At 58.4% G+C, this 21536-nt stretch overlaps 1 protein-coding gene across 5 annotated transcripts in view; it reads left to right on the forward strand.

Moving 5' to 3' along the window:
• The window catches only part of Jarid2 (jumonji and AT-rich interaction domain containing 2), a 253956-nt gene that overhangs the window by 222534 nt on the left and 9886 nt on the right, over positions 1 to 21536 (forward strand). For all 5 annotated transcript variants that reach the window (XM_021260621.2, XM_087181178.1, XM_087181181.1 and 2 more), the window contains 11 exons: positions 4152 to 5211; positions 8059 to 8561; positions 9932 to 10024; positions 12371 to 12489; positions 12575 to 12645; positions 13262 to 13376; positions 15318 to 15423; positions 16020 to 16202; positions 16678 to 16808; positions 17604 to 17787; positions 19367 to 19474. In XM_021260621.2, the coding sequence (XP_021116280.2) occupies positions 4152 to 5211; positions 8059 to 8561; positions 9932 to 10024; positions 12371 to 12489; positions 12575 to 12645; positions 13262 to 13376; positions 15318 to 15423; positions 16020 to 16202; positions 16678 to 16808; positions 17604 to 17787; positions 19367 to 19474 (2673 nt within the window). The remainder of the gene's footprint in view (positions 1 to 4151; positions 5212 to 8058; positions 8562 to 9931; positions 10025 to 12370; positions 12490 to 12574; positions 12646 to 13261; positions 13377 to 15317; positions 15424 to 16019; positions 16203 to 16677; positions 16809 to 17603; positions 17788 to 19366; positions 19475 to 21536) is intronic.

Here is a 21536-nt window from a genome sequence, read left to right on the forward strand (position 1 = left end):
GATGTTGGTCACCTAAAATTGTTATTTTAGTTAATTAAAAATACTGTAAACTCATTTCTCATCTTCTCTTCTGCCTTGGAAATGCATGTTTTTCCTGTTCACTTGTCATTCTAATGAGTTGGTTTAAGCATTTTTTCTGTGGAGTAAAACACTAAGGATGGGGGGATTTAATATCTTACATGCATATAAGCAGTGTAGACTGTGCAGTTCTCAAAGTGGAATTCTGCTAAGAAATAGAAATACTTGATGTCCTGGGCTTTCATCTTCCTCACCTTACATTACATCCCTTCTGCAAGAAAAATTTATTTTTCTTTGAGACTAAAGTCCTAGGCCAGCTGAGTATAACTTGAGAATTCAGCTGCCTGTTAAATTGAAATTTTACTGTTGCTCTCAAACCTCATGGTTGTGTGCCTGGATTGCCTGAGATCGCCTGTGGGTCATGAAGGACACGCTTCTAACACTTCGCTTTCTGTAGAGCTGGGGGTGGTGGGCTTGGGGGTAGAATCCACATTGCAGCTGAGACATAGGAAGCTTTTTTTGTGTTTTTGAGACAGGGTCTTGCTATGTAGTCCAGGCTGCCCTTGAACTTACCAGGTAGCCTAGGCTGGCTTCGAACTCATGGCAATCCTCAGCCTCTCGAATGCTGGGATCATAGGCTTGCACCACTACATCCAGCTCAGGAAGCTGTTTCGATGAGGTGTTGTAATTGTGATCGGAGGAGCCTGCTGTGGGTCACCCTGTGCTGTTCCCACCAGTGAATCCAGGAGAGCTTTTGTGTTGTGCTCTTACACAGACATGCTCTGACACTGCACTGACGCCCCTTGCACTATGCTGGGCCTGTGACCAGGACATCTGTGAAACCGAAACCTAAAGTCAATGGGACTTTGCTGACCAAGGTAAGAGTAGATTGGAGGCAAAGGCAAGGTGAGACAGTTCCTTCCCTTATCCCTTTGGCTTCTTTGGTACCTGCAAGGCATTGGCTCTCTGTAGACAGCAAGGGCTGAGGAAGCAGTGGGTGTCTTTGTGTTCTGGGAAGGGGCCCAGGTTTTGCAGCAGTCGTGAACCTGGCCAGGTTGTTGCTGAGTGCCAGAGTCTGTGGGGCAGATTGATTCCTGTGTTTGCTTGTTGGCCTTCTGCAGCAAGGTGTCACACAGGCACTCTGCCTGGGCAGAGTTAGGGGAGAAAGGAAATATGGTCAGTGACTCCATCAGTCAGCTCTGCCATCACCGGGACCAGATACCTGCCTCACACAGCTTAAAGGAGGAGGGATTTATTTGGCTCATGGCCTCAGAGTTTATTCCATGGTCGCCTGGCTCCAGGGCAGGTGGGTGGGCCTGGCAGAGGAAAGCTGCTTGGCCCATGGCAGTCAGGAGGACAGAGAGCAGGGAAGGTGCCAAGGACAGGATTACACCCTTCCGGGCCACACTCGGGGTGACCCACCTCCTTTATCCAGGACCCAGCGCCTAACAGCACATTCAGGTCTGGACTCGCGGGGGATTAGTCCTCTGATTTGTATAGTGTGCCGTGATGCACAGTCCCCACCTCTGAGCTCGAGGCTTGGGCACACAGTCCAGAGCTAATCCACAACAGTGACATATGCTGTGTTTAACCTTCTCAGTGTCTTCCTCTGTACGAGTCATTGTTCTGGGTTGTGATGGAGATGCATGTAGTCTCCGTGCCTGTTTTATGGACTTATGTGACGATGTCTGAGTGGAAGGATACTTTTGAAGATAGCCATTAAACAGCAAGGAAGAGAAGGAGCAAAGTAACTCAATTTTTATGGTGGAGCAACTTAGTCCAGTGCCTCTCTTGGCAGTCAGTCGCCTTGTATGTGGCTTTACCGAAGATGGTGATGTACTGAAGTAGGAGCCCACCATGTGGAGTGTTGCCCACCCTGTGACATAGCTGGCCTGGAGCTTGGTGGCGCTGAGAACCCAGTGTGATAGCCCATTGGTCTGCACCCTTGCTGGAGGTGGAACAGGAGAGATGTCGAGCCTCTGCTCCTCAGCCAGCCCCACCTCCTGGAAGCCGCACAGAGGCGGAGGGAAGGGTACGGCCCATCTGTTTTGGGGAGCTCTGAGCTATCCAGGGGGGTCTGGAGTACAGATTCCCTTTCTCTGCCCACGAGGATTAAATCGGAATCTGTGGGTAGGTGTAGAAGCTCTCCCAAGGGTTTCATAGGCCCCAGGTTTGAGAAGTATGGAAGGGAACCCCAGCAGGACAAACGGCTGGACCCTCCTGGAGGGAGTCACTGTGCAGTGGCGGACAGCTCTTGGTCCACAGGATGAGGGTGGCTGCCGGCGCAGTCCGAATCGGGGTTGCACAGTCACCTGCCCACTGCATGGTTCAGAGATGGGGTGTGGGGTTGTCCTCATGTCAGGAACGTGGAGTCCTTCTGAGATCTGGGTACCTGAGGTCCCCGGGCACCTGCCCTTCTCATGGTGTCTGACGCTGGAAATGCAGGCCAGCGAAAGCCAGCTCTACTTTACTTTTCTTTCTCTGTTTTATCTTTTTTCCTTTTGGCAGTAAAATCCTTTGACAGATCAGTGAAACGTGAGAGGAGTGTGTTCCTTACCCCACCCTATTCCACAGTAGTGCTCCTGACACAGAAATCTTTCTCCCCTTACCCCTGCTTGGCTTTGTAAGTTTGTTGCAATGGTGCCCTCCACCCAGTCTGTCAGCCCTTCTTTCTTCAAAATGTGATGCCAGAGCTTTGCTTCTCGGCCCCTCCAGAAGGTAGGATAGCTGAGCGGCTTGGCGGTTGGGCTACATGTAATGTGGGGCATATACAGAAATTCAGGTGTTCCTGACATCCTTCCTTTTTTTTTTAAACCTTCTGGTCCTTACCACACTGTGCAGGACCTGCAGGACAGACCCTCCATGGGACTCTTGAGCCCCCAGAGTGGGCACTGGAAAGTGTGATGCCCACCTTCCACCCTCATTTAAACTGGTTGTGCATATTCAAGGGCCCAGTCCTGCACGGGCTGAGTCGCAGGTCACTAAGACACAGGCCCCGTCGCTTGGTAACTGGCGTCCTGGTGGCGAGGGCAGAATGCACAGCCACCTGGGGCACCGGTGCTGACAAGAGCTGAGCAGGGGGTACAGGGTCCCGCCCCAGCCCCATCCTCTCCAGGTTCCCAGGGGAGAGCAGCACGGTCTCTGCCCCGTGTCTCCCAGTAACCGCGTGTTTTTAGGCTGCCTCTTTTGGTGGGGGCGGTGGTTCTGACCATCGTGATTTCAGTCGTGCTGTAGAGGGAGGGTGATGCCCAGGAGGCTGAGTGACATGTCAGAGTCACTCTGTTGTAACACAGAACTGGGGTGCAAAGCTTCCCACAGCAGCCCCTTGTGTTGGGAGCCCTTGTGTCCCGCCGGAAGCTCCATATGAATGAGGCAACCTGTGTCAGAGCTGCCCGGTGCCTACACTGCCTGTGCTCTCCCAGTTTGTGTGGACCCGAGTGGGAGTTGTCAAGGGTGAGAACTCGGGAGCCGTGCGCACATACAGAAGAGGATGGGGCTGCACTGCGTCCCCGGAAGGTGTCCTTACACCCAGGTTCTGCCCGTGATAGCGTGACAGCCGCTGGGTGGCCGTTGACAGTTTGCAGCCACACCTCTGGGCCTGGCCTGTGGATCAGAGCCAAACCACACAGGCACTGTTGTTTCCCTCCCAGACTATGTTTGTTTTGTTCTTTTTTTAGCCATGTTGCTTTGTCAATTCTGTGGGCTGGTCATGCTGTTATGTGGAGCACACAGAATAGCAAACAGACTTTTCTTGGAATGGGGATATGTATTTATTTCAAAATGTATAAATACATCCCGGTTTCCCCCCGTGGGCGGGATCTGCCTGTTTATAAACGGATGACGCGAGGTCTGTGGGCGACCCCTGTGCAGGGCACCCGGAACTCTCCGGAACCCCAGGAAGCTCCGGGGGAGCCGGGCCGGGCTGTGTGGCTCCACGCAGAGATGGGTGTGGCCCTCCGCATGTCTCCCGCTGTGCTGGGCGAGTGTCCCGAGGCGCCTCTCCTTAGGAAGGAGGGCGCCAGGCTCGAGGGCTTCTGTTGTCACAGCACCGAGCCCCTTTCCTTCCGTGGGTGTTCGCTGGCCCGGCACAGGCACTAACTCTGCTTTCCCCTCTGCTTCCACCACCTCCACAGGTTTCTAGGGTAAACGGAGTCACACGGATGTCATCTCTGGGTGCAGGTGCAGCCAGTGCCAAAAAGATACGCGAAGTCAGACCTTCACCATCCAAAACTGTGAAGTACACTGCCACCGTGACCAAGGGGACTGTTACATACACCAAAGCCAAGAGAGAACTGGTCAAGGAAACCAAACCCAATCACCACAAGCCCAGTTCAGCTGTCAACCACACAATCTCAGGGAAAACTGAAAGTAGCAATGCAAAAACCCGCAAACAGGTGCTATCCCTCGGGGGGCCGTCCAAGTCCACCGGGCCTGCAGCCAGCGGCCTCAAGGTCAGCGGCAGGTTGAACCCAAAGTCATGCACTAAGGAGGTGGGGGGGCGGCAGCTGAGGGAGGGGCTGCGGAATTCCAAGCGGAGACTGGAAGAGGCACACCAGGCGGAGAAGCTGCAGTCGCCCCCCAAGAAGATGAAGGGGGCCGCCGGCCCTGCCGAAGCCCCCAGCAAAAAGGCGGCGGCGGCAGCGGCGGCCTCAGCAGAGAAGCCCCTGCTGAACGGACAGGTGAAGAAGGAAGTGCCCGAGCGGAGTTGGGACAGGAGCCGGCCGAAGCGGGCCACGGCCGGCAAGAGCACGCCAGGCAGACAAGCACATGGCAAGCCGGACAGCGCCCCCTGTGGAAATCGTTCTACCTCGCAACCCGAGCCCTTGCACAACAAGCCGCACGACCCGCCGCCGCCGCTGCCTCCGGGCAGGCCAGAGAAGGGGGGCGGCAGGTCCGGGTGGGCGGCGATGGACGAGATCCCTGTCCTCAGGCCCTCCGCCAAGGAGTTCCACGACCCGCTCATCTACATCGAGTCGGTCCGCGCTCAGGTGGAGAAGTACGGGATGTGCAGGGTGATCCCCCCTCCGGACTGGCGGCCCGAGTGCAAGCTCAATGACGAGATGCGGTTCGTCACGCAGATTCAGCACATCCACAAGCTGGGCCGGCGCTGGGGCCCCAACGTGCAGCGGCTGGCCTGCATCAAGAAGCACCTCAGATCTCAGGGCATCACCATGGACGAGCTCCCGCTCATCGGTAAGCCTCTCTCACCGGCGCTCCTGGCCCCAGCAGGCGGGTCTTCTCTGGGGGCCTTGGGGACAGGCGACGTCCCAGCCCGCAGACTCGGCGTTTGTGAGGGAAGACCATTGGTATTGGTGGCTCCCACCACACACTGGAGACCCCAGGCTCTCCTGGCGGACTTGGAGCAGGTCCTGGGAAGCCAGAGCAGCGCCAGCCGTCTGAGTCACCCTTGGTGCTGACCGTGTCCTGGCACACGCAGGCCGGCAGCAGCACCAGAAATGTGGCTCCCCACAGCTGTGGGAGCGCCAGGGCCAGGGCCAGGGTGTTGGCAGGGCGCTTTGTGCCCAGGCCTCTCCCCGGCTATCATCTTGCCGTGTGTGGTGTAGACTTCTCTCTGCATATCTGTCCTGATCTCCTCTTACAAGGACACCAGTGGGACTGGACGAAGGCCACCACAGTGAACGTATTTGTAACCTAGTCACTGCCTTAAAGACGCGGCTCCTAAATTCCACCGCACTCTGAGGCTGTAAAGCATCTTAATTTGGAGGGTTTCATGGTTCACCCCACAAACCTCAGAGGCTGCTTTATCATCCCTCTCAGCCTCCCCTGCCACTTCCCGGCAGTTTCAGTTTCTTTAGCGCCCCGCTGGGCGTGTTCACCTTTCCTCACAGAGGGAGCAGGTGGGTGCCGGGTGGGACCCTCTCCGGGCTCCTCTGGCGGAGCTTGGAGTGACCTTGCGGGACAGCTGTTGTCCTCCCAGGCATCCTGGGCAGAGCCGCAGACCTCTGCTGCCATCAGCCCTCCGTCCCCTTCCTGTCCTGTCCTTGTGCATTCGGGATGGACTTTAGTGAAGGCTCAGTGGCTTATTGGGACAGCTCGAAGTGTTCCCTTCAGCCCTAGGCCAGGATGGAACAGGACGTCCCCATGTCAGGAGTGGCAGGGAGGCCTTGTTACTCCTCTCAGCAGATGTCTGCAGGGAACGTGCCCGAGTCCGTGTCACCTGATTTGAACTCTTGATTGTGGTCTGCTGTCATGGAAGTCACAAGACAGATGGGCACAGGGATTCGTGTCCATTGACAGACTTCACGAGCACCCAGGCCCCAGGTGACTAAGGGATGACAAGTGGACCACAGAGTCCTCCTGCCTGGAGTGGGGCCTGCAGATGGAGGGAAGCGCTCACGTTCTCTGCTAGGAGGGCAGCGCACTCACTGCATGGGGACAGGTGACATGTAACGGCAGCCAGAGGCACTGTTTTCGGAGCAGTGTTTCCTTTATCTTCACTCCCTTGCAAGGATCAGAAGCCGAGCTAGCACCACACTGGTGAGTGTGTGTTCTTTGCGTGACCCCTAAGTGCTCAGCTCTTAATCTGTCAGGGGCAGTGGCCTGTGACCCAGGCAGGCCCCAGGGTCTGACCCTAACTGACCAGCGGCCGACAGGACGTGGTGCCTTGGAAGTGATCTCCCGGCACCCTCTGCTGTGGGTCTGCCTCTTACCTACCCCTGTGTGGGCCACGTGTGTCCCCAGGCCCCTGGCTTCTCTGTCCCCTAGCAGCCCCATGGCTGGAAGAATGCGGGGTGATTGCAGCAGGGGAGGACTCTGGAGAGTGTTTTTGCTGGCGCTGCATGACTCGGGTGCTGTGGACTGTGATGTCCGGCTTCCCGAAACACCCCAGTCTCACGTCCCCCGCAAGTGCTGAGCCGCCTGGCACATGGGGGAGCCCACTTCCTTGTCCCCTAACACAGGGCCGAGTGTGGCCAGCCTGCAGAGGGAGAGCTCCTGACTCCTAGACACACCTGCCTTGGCCACAAGGTGACTGTCAAGGCCTCGGGTGAGCCGTGGAGTCCTGGACCTTGGGTCCCATTGTCCAGGGCTACGGGCCGTTTTTCACTGAGGTGAAAGCCCACCCCACAGTGCCCCAACCCACTAGGTAGATTAAGTGGAATTCAGGCTGCACTCTCCCGCCTCCTGGTCTTCTGATGGGCCAGGGACTTGTTCACTGAGTCTGTCCCATCGGACGGGTCACAGGATGGCAGGTGTGTGCAGAGCCCCAGGCCACTCCGGCCTCTGATGCTGTCTGCTCCTCCCTCCCTCATCGGTTCAGTCTTTCCTTCCTTTGTAGTACAGGAAATGCATTCCCCTGTTTCAAAGATTTAAGATGATCTTAATTTTTACTTTGCTCACCCAACATTTTGTTGATGGTTATTTTGGAAGATTTGCTCCAGGGGAGGTTGCTTTTCTACTTTCCATTTTGGTGGAGTTGGGAGGTTTGCATTTCAGCATGGCTGAGTTTCCATGTACATCTGATTCCATCAAGGCATAGTGAGAAACGTGCAGCGCACCCATCTAAAATGAGCAGCCTCTGTGAGACACTCAGGAGGACTTCGTCATGGGAGCCTATCTAGATGGAAGAGAAACCACCCTTGTATGATTGAGTAGGTGTTAGAAGGGGAGTCGGGACCAGGCCACAGGAGCTGTGTGTGTGACCCCCCACATTGGAGCTGACCCTCCCTGCCTCCCAGCCTGTGACGGTGGTGCCCGTGCTTGGGGTGCTGGGATGTTTCCTCCTGCATCCTCACACAGCGTCTGTCTCTCCCCTTGGACACATCACCTCCCCCCAGATGCCCTCCCTGATACACCCCATGGCGGGTGTGAGTCCTCTGACCTGCTCTGCCTCCTGGGACTTGGCCATGAGCATCACTGGAGAGCAAGCTCCCTGCACTGGCAGCTCACTCCTGCTGCTCCGGCCCGGGAGCCCGCATAGTTCCCAGCACACAGTAGGTGCGCAGGAAATGCAGGTCGAACAGGGTCAGTCTTGGTCATGTTGTTCTCACCACCACCCCGTTTCCCTCCCTCACTGTCCAGGAGGCTGTGAGCTCGACCTGGCCTGCTTTTTCCGGCTGATTAACGAGATGGGTGGCATGCAGCAAGTGACTGACCTCAAAAAGTGGAACAAACTAGCGGACATGCTGCGCATCCCCAAAACTGCCCAGGACCGTCTGGCCAAGCTGCAGGAGGCCTACTGCCAGTACCTGCTCTCCTATGACTCCCTGTCCCCCGAGGAGCACCGGCGGCTGGAGAAGGAGGTGCTGATGGAGAAGGAGATCCTGGAGAAGCGCAAGGGGCCGCTGGAGGGCCACACAGAGAACGACCACCACAAGTTCCACCCGCTGCCACGCTTCGAGCCCAAGAATGGGCTCATCCACGGTGTGGCGCCCCGCAACGGCTTCCGCAGCAAGCTCAAGGAGGTGGGCCAGGCCCCGCTCAAAACGGGCCGGCGGCGACTCTTCGCTCAGGAAAAGGAGGTGGTCAAGGAGGAGGAGGAGGACAAAGGTGTCCTCAACGACTTCCACAAGTGCATCTACAAGGTAGGGGCCCCGAGGGTCTGTGGAGCAGCCACCTCGGGGTGGTGGAGGGCGCTGCCCTGCTAGGCCACAGTTCTTTGTGCAAAGCTGCTGTGACAGCACCAGCGTGAGAGATGCCCAGCGAGTGGAAATCCTCGGCTCATGGGCCAGAGCTAGGGCGTCCCACACCTAGGTGCCGGGGTGGGTGGGGGTCTTGTTCTTACTCCTCTCTGACACAGAGGGCGGAGTCCGGGCGCTCTCAGAGCCCCACAGTGGCTCCTGCATTGCAACGTGCATTTGGAAGGGGATCTACCAGTTTGATAAAGTATTTGACAGATTTTTAAATTTTAAAAACTTTATTACAGCAAAGGACACACATTGCCATTACTCTTCCCAAGAAATCTTCCCCTCCCTTCTAGCACACTTAAGCCACCATTCTTGGCAACGTGTCTTTTCCTGTAATAAGATGTTTTTAATGTAACCATTCACCACATCTTGTACACTCACACTGTAGCAGACACCCCGACCAGCTCTGTCTGAAAGCTGCATGTGTCGGAGGCTGGTGGCAATGCAGGCCTCGGGTGTCCTGCACCCGTGGGTGCTGGCTGACCGGTGTGCCTCTCTGGGTCTTTGGGTTTCCTTTTCTTGGCTGTGTGTTTGTGTTTGTGTGCATGTGTTGTAACAGGAGTAAATTTAGTAGTCTTTTACACCCTCAGTTTTTGTGCCTGCCACTTGAGCACCCTTTGCTTTGGCACTGCCCTAGTCGGGTTCTCAGGCTGGGCCTCCTTGGCCTGTGGCTTTGGGCCTGGGGCTGCCAGGCCTTTGTGTAAGAGCTGGCCGAGAAAGCCGTCAGCACCTCTGTGGCAGGAGTGACCTGTTTGCCGCTCCAGGGAAGGCTGCCTATTTGTCCACTTTCCCCTGGCGAGGGCTGGCAGGTGCAGATGCTGTCTCACGGTCCCCTCGGCTGCTCTGCCTTGCATCCTGGTCCTAGCTGCTGAGCCAGGTCCTTGTCGTTCCCTTCCCTGGGTGGGTCGCCTGCGGATTTCTGCCACCCCTGCTCTCTTGGAGCTCCCTGTTAGAGCCAGCTGTGCATTGCTGCCATCCTGGGCTTGGCAGCCTCTCTGTTGGTGGCAGAAATTGGACCAGGCTGGTCCTCCCCTGCCCTGGCCAGGGGAGCAGGACCCCTGTGCGTTTCACACCCCGGGATTCCGAGTGCCTCCTCTGGGGGATTTTCCTGCCTGGTCTCCTTGTCGTTCAGTAGGGGCACAACTTGAGTTACGACCACAAAGGCCAGACATGCGACAGGTTTGAGGCCTGATTTGAGGCCTGATTTGAGGCCAGAGCCCAGCTTGTGACTTAGGCTTTGCTTTTCTGTGGTTTTTCTTTTGTTTCAGGGAAGGTCTGTTTCTCTAACAACTTTCTATCGAACAGCAAGAAATATCATGAATATGTGCTTCAGCAAGGAGCCTGCACCAGCCGAAATCGAGGTGAGTCCCCTCCCTCCAGGTCCCCGCCCCAGCCTCTGGCCACCTGGAAAAGGACACAGGCAGGCAAGACTACCCGGTGTGACGCGCCCTGGTGACAGCCACAGACTTCCGCGGGGTTAATCTAGATGTATCAGAAGCTGAGGCCGGCATAGTGCAGGTCCTGAGATCCCCAGGCTTAGCGCTCTTCAGAGGTGAGGGGCCCAGTCTGAGGGAGCCCCGGACACCCCATGCCACCTCTCGCTGAGCACTTCTCTCCCGGCCTCTGAATGTGACGTCAGGGAATGTACAGAGCCCCCAAAACTACGGTTGTGTCTTTTCTCCTCTGCTGCCTTGTGCTCAGTGAGATTGGCGGCTGGCCATTTGTGTGCGCCTGCCAGCTCTCCTTTGACTTGGTGTGAGGCCCCTGGGCCAGTTAGGGGTGGTTTCGTGCAAGGTGCTGCAGCACAGAGGCGGGCTCTTTATTTACCTCCCCTGGCCGGAGCCCAGCAGAGTCCTGAGACCCCAGCCGCTGACGCAGGGGCTTGCAGAGGTTGGATTTGGAGAGAGAGGGTTGTCACTGGGAGCAGGAGGGGGTGTGGGCTGCAACCTCGTGTTCTGTTGCTTCTTTTCTTTACGTGTGTCACCTGCTTAAGGGACAGGTACAGCTCAGCTGGCTTTGACCACTGGGCAAGGGGTCAGCATGCTCTTCCTGTCCAGAGTCCCGGAAGCAGAAGTTCCTCCATCCCTTGTGGACAGGGTCCTCCACTGCTGCCTGACATTCCCCCTCCTCTGGCCCCGGAACCTAGGCCTGCCTTCCTGTCTGGGAATTGACTGTTTACACTTGGCACTGCTGTCCTCCCTGTGAAAACGCAGCTCTGCTGAGGGCCCGTGCTGCCTTGCCCCTGTGCCCTGGGGCCTGGCATCCGTCCACGCCCTGTGGTGTGGTCCATGCACCAGGGTCACTGGCCCTTGTTCTACAGCCCTAGTGTCACCTGAGTCCTGATCCATCCCGGTTGCATGGGAACCCTTGTGGCCTTTGTGGTGTCAGATGAAGGGAAGGTGACTTTTGGGGCTGAGCGTGAGTCTCTGTTGTCCCACCTGTGTCCTTGTGTCTCCCAAAGGTACAAATTATTACAGTCCAGAGGGCATGATGGAGGGAGCTTGTGATACGGTTTTCCATTTAGGAATTAATTTCCTTAGAAAGTCCGGATTTTGTTCTAGCAGTTGTGTGAATATTTAAACAAAGTGAAGGTTTGCTAAAACGCAGATTTCAGCCGGGGGCTGGCTAGCTGCTTATGTTGTGGCCCTGGCCTTTCCTTTGCTGGAGGCTGGAGCTGGGCTGTCTCTGCTCACAGTGGGTGAGCCCCTTGGGCCCCACCAGGTCCACTGAGGTCGGCTGCGCTTGGTCTCAGGGCATGGGTGGCAGTTTGGGGACCCATCAATCTCCTGGGTCCTGTGCTCGCCTTGCTCCTCCCCTGCATTCCAGGAAGTCTGTGTAAGGGTCGGTCCTTTCTGTATTGATGTCTCTCTTGATTGGGGACAGCTGCCCCCCGGCCTCAAGCTGGTGTGTTGTACTGAGGGTGGACGAGGATGCTGTCCTGGAGTTGTGAGTGAACGGTGCGAGCAGGCGCCTGAGCGCCGAGCTGTCTCAGAGGGAGGGAGGCTAGCACAGCTGCTTCCCTCTGCCAGACATGTTCTTGACCTCTCTGCCAGGCTGAGCCTGATCAGTAGCGGGGACCATGAGTGCAGTGGGGCAGCCACGGCCACGTTTATTACATTTCAGTGAAGGCACAGGAAGTCTTTACCTTCCCTAACAACCCTCTTCCCCATACACATTTTTGTCTAATGTGGCAATACGTGTGATGTTCGCCCTTGTAACCACTGGAGCACGCAGTTCTGTGGCTGTCAGTCTGTCATCACCATGTACGTCAGCGGCATCCAGCCCAGAGCCATTCAGTGTCCCCAGCCTCAGAACCCGGTGACCCACACCCTGCCTGCCCCATGCAGGCAGACTCCTGCAGTGCCAGGTTTTGTCACTGGCAAATTTCATCAAGCAGAGATCCTGGGGTCCATCTTGGCGCGGCCCGCGTCAGAATCCCCGCCTTGTACAGACACCCCGTGGTGTGCGCGCTCGCAGGCTGCTCCTGCTGTTAGCATCTCAGCAGTTGCTGCTGTGAACAAGGCCTCCACACACCTGGGTCTCCACTTGGGGTCACTGGGGTGTGCAGCAGAGATGACCCCGGCCCTTCTGGTCCGTGCTCTGTTGGAGGTGCTGTGCTGAGAGCCCCGGGAAGGCAGGCACAGCACCGATGTTTGCAGCTGGATTCAGGCCCCGGGCAGTGCTCACCGGCCTCCCCTCTCCTGCAGCAAGAGTACTGGAGGTTGGTGGAGGAGAAGGACTGCCACGTGGCAGTGCACTGCGGCAAGGTGGACACCAACACCCATGGCAGTGGATTCCCGGTGGGAAAATCGGAGCCCTTTTCAAGGTAACGCCGGGCCCTGTGTCCATGTCCTGGGGAGCAGACCTCTGCGCCGCCCCCAGCCTGTGACGTCCCTTGTCTTCCCCCGCAGGCACGGATGGAACCTCACCGTCCTCCCCAATAACACAGGGTCCATCCTGCGACACCTCGGTGCTGTGCCTGGTAAGCCCGTGAGACCCCTGCCAAAGAGCCTGAGGGGACCAGGTGGCTTCTAGGGGAGCCTGCGTACTGGAACTTGGCTTTCAGAGAAGGGAGGAAGAAGGTGGCGATTGAGGAAGTCAGCGGGACTGTGGGAGGTGTCCTGTAGTAGAGGACCCAGGAACTGGGGGCCCGCTTGGGGCCACCGTGGACCCCCGAGCAGTGCTTTCAAAGCTGACTCGCCAGCTGAAGTTGGTTTGCTGGCTGCCATTGTAAATGGGTGTAGAAGCCCGCTGCTTCACAGACTTTCAGGGAAGCCAAGGGTCACAAGACGTGGTCACGTGACCTGAGCCGGAAGCCTGTGTCCCACCTCCCTCAGGCAGAGGGATGGGTCTAGGCCTCTGCCTCCTCCGGCATGAAGGGGACTGAGGGCTGGCAGCGGTCATCACCGTCAGCGTCCTGCTGCCCAGCAGTGTCCTTAGTCTTGGGTTCATCTCTGTAGAGAAAGCTGGGAGCAGCAGACAGCTTCTCACTGAGCCCCATCTGGTTTCGAATCTTTTTCTGGAGAAGTGGGTTTTTAATGGCTGTAACTTGGAGACATTGCTGTGCCTTTAAATGCCCTTCCCCCTGTGTGTTTCAGGAGTGACTATTCCCTGGCTGAATATCGGCATGGTCTTTTCTACCTCATGCTGGTCTCGAGACCAAAATCACCTTCCGTACATTGACTACTTACACACTGGTGCTGACTGCATTTGGTGAGTACCTCCAGGCAGCATGGCTCCTGCCGTGCCCGTGTCCGTGTCCTCCATTCCACGTCCCGCTTGGTGCAGCCGTGGCGCGATGCAGGCCTGTGGCACCTCGTGATCCTGACTCGGCTGCAGCCATCCCGGCATGGCTGGGCACTGCGGTCTCTGTGTACAGCGGCAGATGGAAAATGACTGCACATAATCAGACGTCTTTTCCCATAGCCTGCTGGCGTCACGTTCCTCCCACGCTGGCTATTTATTTATTTACTGAGCCGGCGTGGACAGCAGTCTGCTGTTTGGTCGTGGATGGTGTGGAAGCTGCTGACGAGGCTGGCCGTTGGTGTCCCGTCCCATGCGCGCTGGGGCGAGACCCGGATGGGTGTGCACGGAGCTGGGGTGCTCTGTGTTCTCAAGGCTGAGGGTGGGCGGAAGTGGTGAGGTCTCTGAGCCGTGGAAGTCTGGACTGGGCGTCGAGGCCAGGCCCTCCCTGATCCCCGCTGGCCGAGACCTGGGGCAGAGCCCTGAGTTGCCTTTCATTTGACGATGTGGGTGTGAAGGGGCCGTGCGGGTTGCTTTTCTAGAGGGAGTGCTGAGTTGGAGGTGGCGGAACGAGGGTTCTGTGGGCTCTTTGAAGTCCCTTCCTCGGGCCTTGCTGATGGAAAAGAGAGAAGAGGCAGGGATGTGATCAGAGAGATTACGGGGTGTGGTTTTTCCTACAGCATGTGATTGATGTTAGAAAACTTGTATTTAAATCACAAATCAGTAACAGAATATGTTGGCTTTGAAGTAATGCAGACATGTGGCCAATGCCTTTACTCAGCCTCCGAAACGAGGACCTGGCCTCAAAGCACAGGGGTTCTTGTCACTGGCACCTAAGTGTCACAGGCAGTGGCTGTCCGTCCTGCCAGGCCTGCGGAGAGGCAGGGGTGTGGCCAGTCGCCCCCATGATTCTTGGTCAACAGCTTGGTCGGCTTTGGCAGCCTGAGTCCTCCCTGACCCATTGCCGCTCTCATGTCCTCTTGCCCAGGAAGGGCTTGGTGTAGATGGCAGAGCCCTGCAGATGTCTCGCTGCCCTGTCCCCACGCTGGGGTCGGGGGGCATCCTGGCCTTGCACCCCTTGTTTACCCTGGCCGTGTGCGGCCACAGTCTCATGTCATGGATGGCACTGTGGACCCGTGGGCTCCTTGGGACTTAGAAACAGGACACCAGGAGCACTGAGGCTTGTCTCCACGGTGGCGGAGGGGCAGTTTGGGATTATTCTTCCCGTACCTTGTGTTGCCCCACAGGAAGCCCCAGCTGCGGCACTGAACACCTGGCGCAGGCCCTCGGTGTGTTCCTTCCTGTGTCACACCGCCCAGCCCTGGCCAGCGGGTTTGTGCACAGCAGCTGCCTGAGTACAGAGGGCTGCAGTCTCCCAAGTCCCCCGTGTACCCTTTCCCTTTCCCAGTTTCCCAGCAGCTGCAGCCCCACCCTGATGCGGAGAAGCCGGGGCTCTTCTGCCTTTCCTGTCAGCTGCTGCAGGCTCTCCCGGTCACCCTGGCTAGGGGCTCAGGGGGCTGTGTGTTCCTGCCATGAGCATCATGGACCCCCAGCCCTATGACAGCTTCTTTAAAGAGGGTGTCAGTGCCTGGACCTGGCAGGGAGATGGGCTGTGCTTGGAGGGGGAGAGGCCGGAGGGCTGGAGTGGCGCCTGGTTCTCATTGACGGCAGGCGCGGAACAGCTGGCTTTGGGCCGGAGGCTCTCTGGCTCAGTGTGTGCATCACATCTATGTGAAAGACGAGTAGCGAGGCTGTGGCTGAACGGAAGCAGCCCAGCAGCTCAGGGTCCAGTGGGGGTGCCCGGCAGCGACAGCACCAGGTCCTCCGCTGGCACCTTGGCCCAGCTGTTCTGAGCTGAGCCTCTTCGTGGGCAGTGGGCACTCAGCAGCCTCCCTGTTGTCCTCCACCCAGGTATTGCATTCCTGCTGAGGAGGAAAACAAGCTGGAGGACGTGGTCCACACCCTGCTACAGGCCAATGGCACCCCAGGGCTGCAGATGCTGGAGAGCAACGTCATGGTAGAGCCTAGGCGCGGGTCAGGGGCTTTTCGCTGGCCCGCCTTCTGGGGCCAGGACAGAGCAAGTGAATCCAGGGGTTTGGACTGGTGGCTGGTGGCACGAAAACCAATCTGACGACTTCCCATCAAATCACACGGCCACAGGGTCCTGGAGTTGGTGACCCTTGCACCGTGCAGGGCTTGTGGGTTGTGCATGTGCAGGCTGGCATGTGTGGGGACCCTGGCTGGGGTCTGGGCTTGGCGCTCAGGCTCTGTGCTGCCCGCTGCCCCTTCCTGGGCACCTGGAGCCTGGGCTCTGGACAGGGAGGAGCACAAAGACCTCATCATCAGTGGTCAGGCCATCCCGGGGCAGGTGAGTCCCGGGGGTCCTTGTTCCTTTGAGCTGTGTCCTGACCAGCTGGGTCCAAGGCTCCCATGGCTCATGCCGACCCTGCCTTGTGTCGCGTCTGTGCTGTCCCTTGGCTGTGCCAGGGACCGTGCCCTGCCCCAGCCCTGGCAGGTGAGGTGGGAGGGACTCCCCTGGGCTTGGGGCTGAGAAATGTGAGCAGGGAAGTCACTGGGGCAGGGCTCGGGCCTCAGCCAGCCCTTTCCCCCCAGATCTCCCCAGAGGTGCTGTGCAAAGAGGGGATCAAGGTGCACCGGACCGTGCAGCAGAGTGGACAGTTCGTCGTCTGCTTTCCGGGGTCCTTCGTGTCCAAAGTGTGCTGTGGCTACAGCGTCTCAGAAACTGTGCACTTTGCTACCACCCAGTGGACAAGTATGGGCTTTGAGACCGCCAAGGTGAGCAGGCGCGCCTCTCCCACGCATGCCCGGAGATGCCCTGCAAGGGCAGCCTGCCGTGGGCCAGCCTCGGGTCTGGTGTCTTTGACCTCTTTATGGGCTGGTGAAGGTCTGTCTGGGACAGGAGGGTTGCGGGGCTTGTTGCTGTCCTGAAGCGCTTTGATGCCCACGACTGAGCGATCCCTCCAAAGCTGGGGAGCCCTGCAGAGCTTTGGGAGGGAAACTTGGGGTGAGTGTGATGAGCTCTGCTCACTGTAAAGTTGTGCAGCTGCCTTGGGGCTGGCGGCGAGGTGCTGGGGCTTCTCCTAGTGTCCGCTGTTCTCCAGGTAAGCAGAATCCTATGATTTTCAATGGCTTTAGTGCAAACGCAATTAAAATTGTAGAAATGTAGGCAGCCTGCCTGCCCTTCCACCAAGAATCATGACAGCAGCTTCCTAACGCAAACCAAGCCTGAAGGCTGTGCCCCGTGTTTCAGGAAATGAAGCGGCGCCACATAGCCAAGCCGTTCTCCATGGAGAAGCTGCTCTACCAGATCGCACAGGCAGAGGCGAAGAAGGAGAACGGGCCCACTCTCAGCACCATCTCCGCCCTTCTGGACGAGCTCAGGTGCTGCCCACCCGCCTCCCTTCCATGCTGGGGCTGTCACGGAGCAGTGGGTGGGAGCCGCGTCCCCCAGGCCCCCAGGTCTTACGTTGAACGTGACTTTTTTGTCCTCCTGGGTGAGGGAGTTGGAACCGCCCATGAGCTGATACAGTGTTAATCCCAGCTGGTTCGGTGGGTGCTGCATGCTTGGAATCCTAGCACTGAAGTGAGGAGAGGCTGAGGGAGGAAGATTGCAAGTTTAAGCCCAGCCTGGGCAATTTAGCGACATTTGGAGACCCTGTCTCAACAAAGGGCTGGAAGTGTGGGTTCAGTCTTCAGTACTAAAAAAATAAAATCAGTGTAAGTCCCCCTTTTAGGAGTGGACGGAAGGTGGGCTAGGACCCCTGGCTCTGCATCCTGGGAGCTGGAAAAGGGCAGCTCGGGTGCCTCACTGCTCCAGACACCAGGGTGGGGCTGGCTCGTTGCCCTGACTCAGGCCTGGCCCAGCTGCCTTCCCTCAGTGGTGATGGGGGGAGCAACGCCCTGCTGGCTCCCCTGGGACCCTCTTTGTCCCCACCACACAGCCCCAAGGTCCCTCCCACCAAGGACAGGCTCCGGGCAGTGCTGGTGATGACAGCAAGACGGCTCAAGTGTAATGCTGTGGCACAAAGGCAGAACCATCCATGGCCTTAACGTGCCCTGCCGAGTGTCGCAGCGTCCAGCCGGGGCTGTCTGACCATGGCTGACCATCCTGGTCCCCAGCCGGGGCGTGGCAGGGCAGCCGGCCCCTGCTGTGTCTGAGGCGCCGTGTGTCCGCAGGGATACGGAGCTGCGGCAGCGCAGGCAGCTGTTCGAGGCTGGCCTCCACTCGTCCGCGCGGTACGGCAGCCTCGACGGCAGCAGTGCGGCCGCAGATGGGAAAAAAAAGCCTCGAAAGTGGCTGCAGCTGGAGACATCGGAGAGGCGGTGTCAGATCTGCCAGCACCTGTGCTACCTGTCCATGGTGAGCGTGGGCCCCTGCCCGGCCTCCCTCCCACCCAAGAATCGACTCTGTCCTGGCAGTTTCTTGCTTGGCCCCCGAGGACCAAACCTGGCTCTTTCTAGGTCACCCTGGTGCCTCGGGGCCCCGCTCTGGTCCTAGTTGCATTGCAGCCTCGCCCACGGCCGCCCATGCCCTCATCTCGCTGTGGTTTCTGCTGCTTCCTCCTCCTCCTGGCTCTGCGATAGAGGGCTGGCCCTGGCCATGCAGACGCTGCTCCCTCCCACACCCAGCCCTCCTCGGCCTCCCTAGGGCCACCCGCACCTTCTGCTCTGTCCTCCTCAACCCCAGCCCCTCACTCGCCTCTGAGACTCGGGCTCAACTGTGCCTGTGCCAGGCTGAGACTTACCTCCCTCGGGGCCTGGGCATGGCTCTTTGGGACATTTGAAAGGTCCAGAAATGGTCAAAGAAGTGAATGGAGAGCCACGACAGAACCCACAGCCTGGGGCTCCAGGGGCTCTCCGCAGTTTCTTCCAGCCCCTTCTCCTTGGCTGCAGAGGCCCCTTCTTGGGGTGTCCTCACTTGCTTACCGTGTCCCCTATCTGCTCACATGGACAGCAGGCAGAGAGGGCCTGGGATCCCCTGAGAGCCTCTTTCAAGGCCCCCGCCAGTGCACTAGCTTGAGGTGCTGGGCATGAGGGCCGAGTTCAGTGCACAGCAAGCACATGGCTCATTTTGTATGTCTTCCTCTCTCATGTTTTTCTTTCCTCACATTGTAAAGTCACTATCCGGAGTGACACTGTCATTAATAGGAAAAAAGTAACTGTTAGCACGTCTCCAGAGGCATCAGCTTCTCTCCTCAGAGCTGCAGCACTGTCTGCCTGTCTCTGCCTCAGTGGCTCTCTGGTGACCGTACAGGTGACACAGGCCATTCCTGTGGGTTCCTGGGCCTGCCGAGGGTGGGGTTTTGCTTTCAGAGTTGTCACCTGGCATTTCTTTTCTACCTGTTTCCAGTATGCATGGCCTAGTTTACTCATGTGTTTGTGCACTTTTGTTGTTTCCTATTCCTGTCCTCAGCCCGCAGGGTCTAAAAGCTGGTGTGCTTCCGTCAGCATCATTTCCTTGCTCTCGCAGCTTGTTCTGTCCTTTGCTAAGAAACACTGGGACGCAAAGCTCAGGTCTTCCCCTCCTTTTCAGAAGTGCCCATGACCCTTTTGCACCTCGACGTCAGGATACCATTTGTCCTCTCATGAGTGATTAGTCAGGCACCGGAAGTGGGAGACAGGAATGGGAATCCTGCCGCCCCTTGTGGGCCTCTGGTTTGTCTCTTGGCCCTGTTGGGCAGAGCTGGGCCTGGAAGCTGCTGTCCCCTCGTCCTGCTCTCCCACACACCCCGTGGCCTCGCGTGGCAGGGCACGGGCGCACGCCCCATGGAGGGGTGAGACCTGCTTGGGCCTCTTGGTCTGCTCGGTGTCTCAGTCCACTTCCAGTGCTTGCGAGTCACCGGCCCCTCCGTGTGGGCAGTGTTGGGTGGGGCAGCCCTGCCTGGTCCGCAGGGCACCCCTGTCCCTGAGCCCAGGTTCAGCCATGCCCTCCCCCGCAGGTGGTGCAGGAGAACGAGAATGTCGTGTTCTGCCTGGAGTGTGCCCTGCGCCATGTGGAGAAGCAGAAGTCCTGCCGCGGGCTGAAGCTCATGTACCGCTACGACGAGGTCAGTTCCTGTGCAGGCCGGCCGCGGGCGGCACTCATCTCCAGCTGGGCTGTTGAGTGCGGCCGTCTCTGCCTCGGCCGGGCCCTGGCACGGGGAGCCTGGAGCGTGGGAGAGCTGGGAGACAGGGACCCGCGCGGTGCCGTGGAAACTCAGTGTACAGATCTGGGTTGGTTCTGGTTTCCCTGTCTGCACCACCTCCGGCCAGGTCCTGTCCTCTTGTCCCGGAGTAGCTTTGCTTCCTGAGCATGAGCTGCCTGGCTGTGTGCACATGTAGGGTGTGCCCGGGGCCCGAGCTCCACCGTGTGGGCCAAGTGTCCATTCCCACCCTGGGTGGTCAGTGGTCACCTGCCACGCCCCGCTGCCAGTTTCAGGGAGCGGCTCCGACTCCCGGGCCTTTGTGGCAGCAGCAGGTCACTTGGATCTTGCTGCCCTTGAGACGCCTCCTGAGGACCTGGGTGGCCCCTGCCATGAGAAGGGCCACTCCTCCTTGGTGGCCTGCTATGCACGGCAGGTTTGGCAGCTTCTGGCTGCTCCCCACAGGATGCCAGCAGCGCCCTCCTGGCTGGGGCAGTCCACATCTGCAGATGCTGGCCCTGTCCCTGGGGGCAGGACCCCCACAGCAGCCAGGCCCCCAGGGCTTCCTCAGACAGGCGCCGTCCTTGGGCCCTGTCCCGGTTACTAAGGCAAGGAGGCTCTGCGGCGCCTGCTGGAGCAGCCCGTGTCTCTCTGGGGCTGTGTGGCTGGGCTGTGCCCAGGGAACCACCTTGCGGCCTCGAGACCTCTCCAGCTGTCATCCTGCAGTCTTGTCTGCCCCTTTCCTTCCCCTGCAGCTGCCCCAGTCACTGTCCCCTCCTTTGGGCCGTGGCTCTGAGCTGAGCCAGCTCTTGAGGGAGTGGGCGAGCTCCTGTTTGCCCTGGAGTCCTCCTCCCCGGTCAGTGCCCACCAGTCTAACGTGACCCTTGTCTGCTGGCTGCGGAGGGACGGCAGGGGCTGTGCTGCGCCATGGTGCTTCCAGGAAGGGGCCGCTTGCTTCTCTCTGCTCCTGTGGCTCCTTTCTATTCTGCATCTCGTCTGGACAGGGACTCTTCTCGCTGACCACGCTGTGCCAGGCTCTGAGGTCCCTGTCCTTAGTTACAAGCAGCAGAGGAGGGCTGCCCCGGGGAGGTGGCAGGCAGCTCTCACGGCAGCCCTGGCACTTGCCCTGCTGTGCCCTAGGGGACCTCAGAGGACACAAGAGCCTCTGTGCTTCCCATGTCACTCTGCCCGCACACGACAGTGGCCCCTTCCAAACAAAGCCGTATCTACCCAGTTCTTGCCACTTCTGCCTCATTGTGTCACTGCCTTTTAGTGTCCGGCTGCTCTCCTGGGCTTGTTCTTCGTGTAGCACATCCCTTCACCGGATCGCCCCGCTCTGTCTGAAGCCCTTTGGCGCCGGTTGTCGGTCTTCGCTGTCCTTGGTCTCCTGCCAAGGCTGCCTCCTTCCCCAGTCGCAGGAATGGCTGAAGCCTCGACCCTGTCGCCCTTCCTGGGTCAGCAGCCACTCGAGTGCGTGTCGCAGTGTTCCGGCACCACGCCCCTGGCCACCCGGCCCCCCTTTCCAGGCACTGTTGTCCTTGGGACCCTGTTCATGGGCCCTGTGCGTGTCCACGAGCCATGAGGCCCACCCCAAGGGCCTGACCTCCTGGCAGCACAGCCCGCTCGTAGCCTTAGTCCAGTTCCTATGGAAGGTGGCCCTGTTGTGGCCAGCACACAGCGGAGCCCGCTGGGCTGGAGCGCCAGCCCCAGGGATGGCAGGCGGGTCTCCAAGTAGGAAGGAGGTCAGACAGGCTTTGGCTAAGATAGGAAAGTTGAAAATGGGTCTGCTTAGATCTCTTTTTGTTTTAAAGAGCATCTTCAGTGACAGCGACACCCCTTTGCTATTGTCCCTGATACTTTGCGTTAGCAGCAAATGTCAGAATATGCTTAAAAATAGCCTTTGGGCCTGAGTAGGAATGGCCCTGGAGGCTGGCGCTGGCCGGCCTCATCAGGACACCTGCAAAGCTCCCCACCAGCTGTGCTGCAG

Source organism: Heterocephalus glaber, unplaced genomic scaffold (genome assembly GCF_053883595.1).
Source record: "Heterocephalus glaber isolate CG9 unplaced genomic scaffold, H.glaber_assembly_v1.0 deba00001472, whole genome shotgun sequence".
NCBI lineage: Eukaryota > Metazoa > Chordata > Mammalia > Rodentia > Bathyergidae > Heterocephalus > Heterocephalus glaber.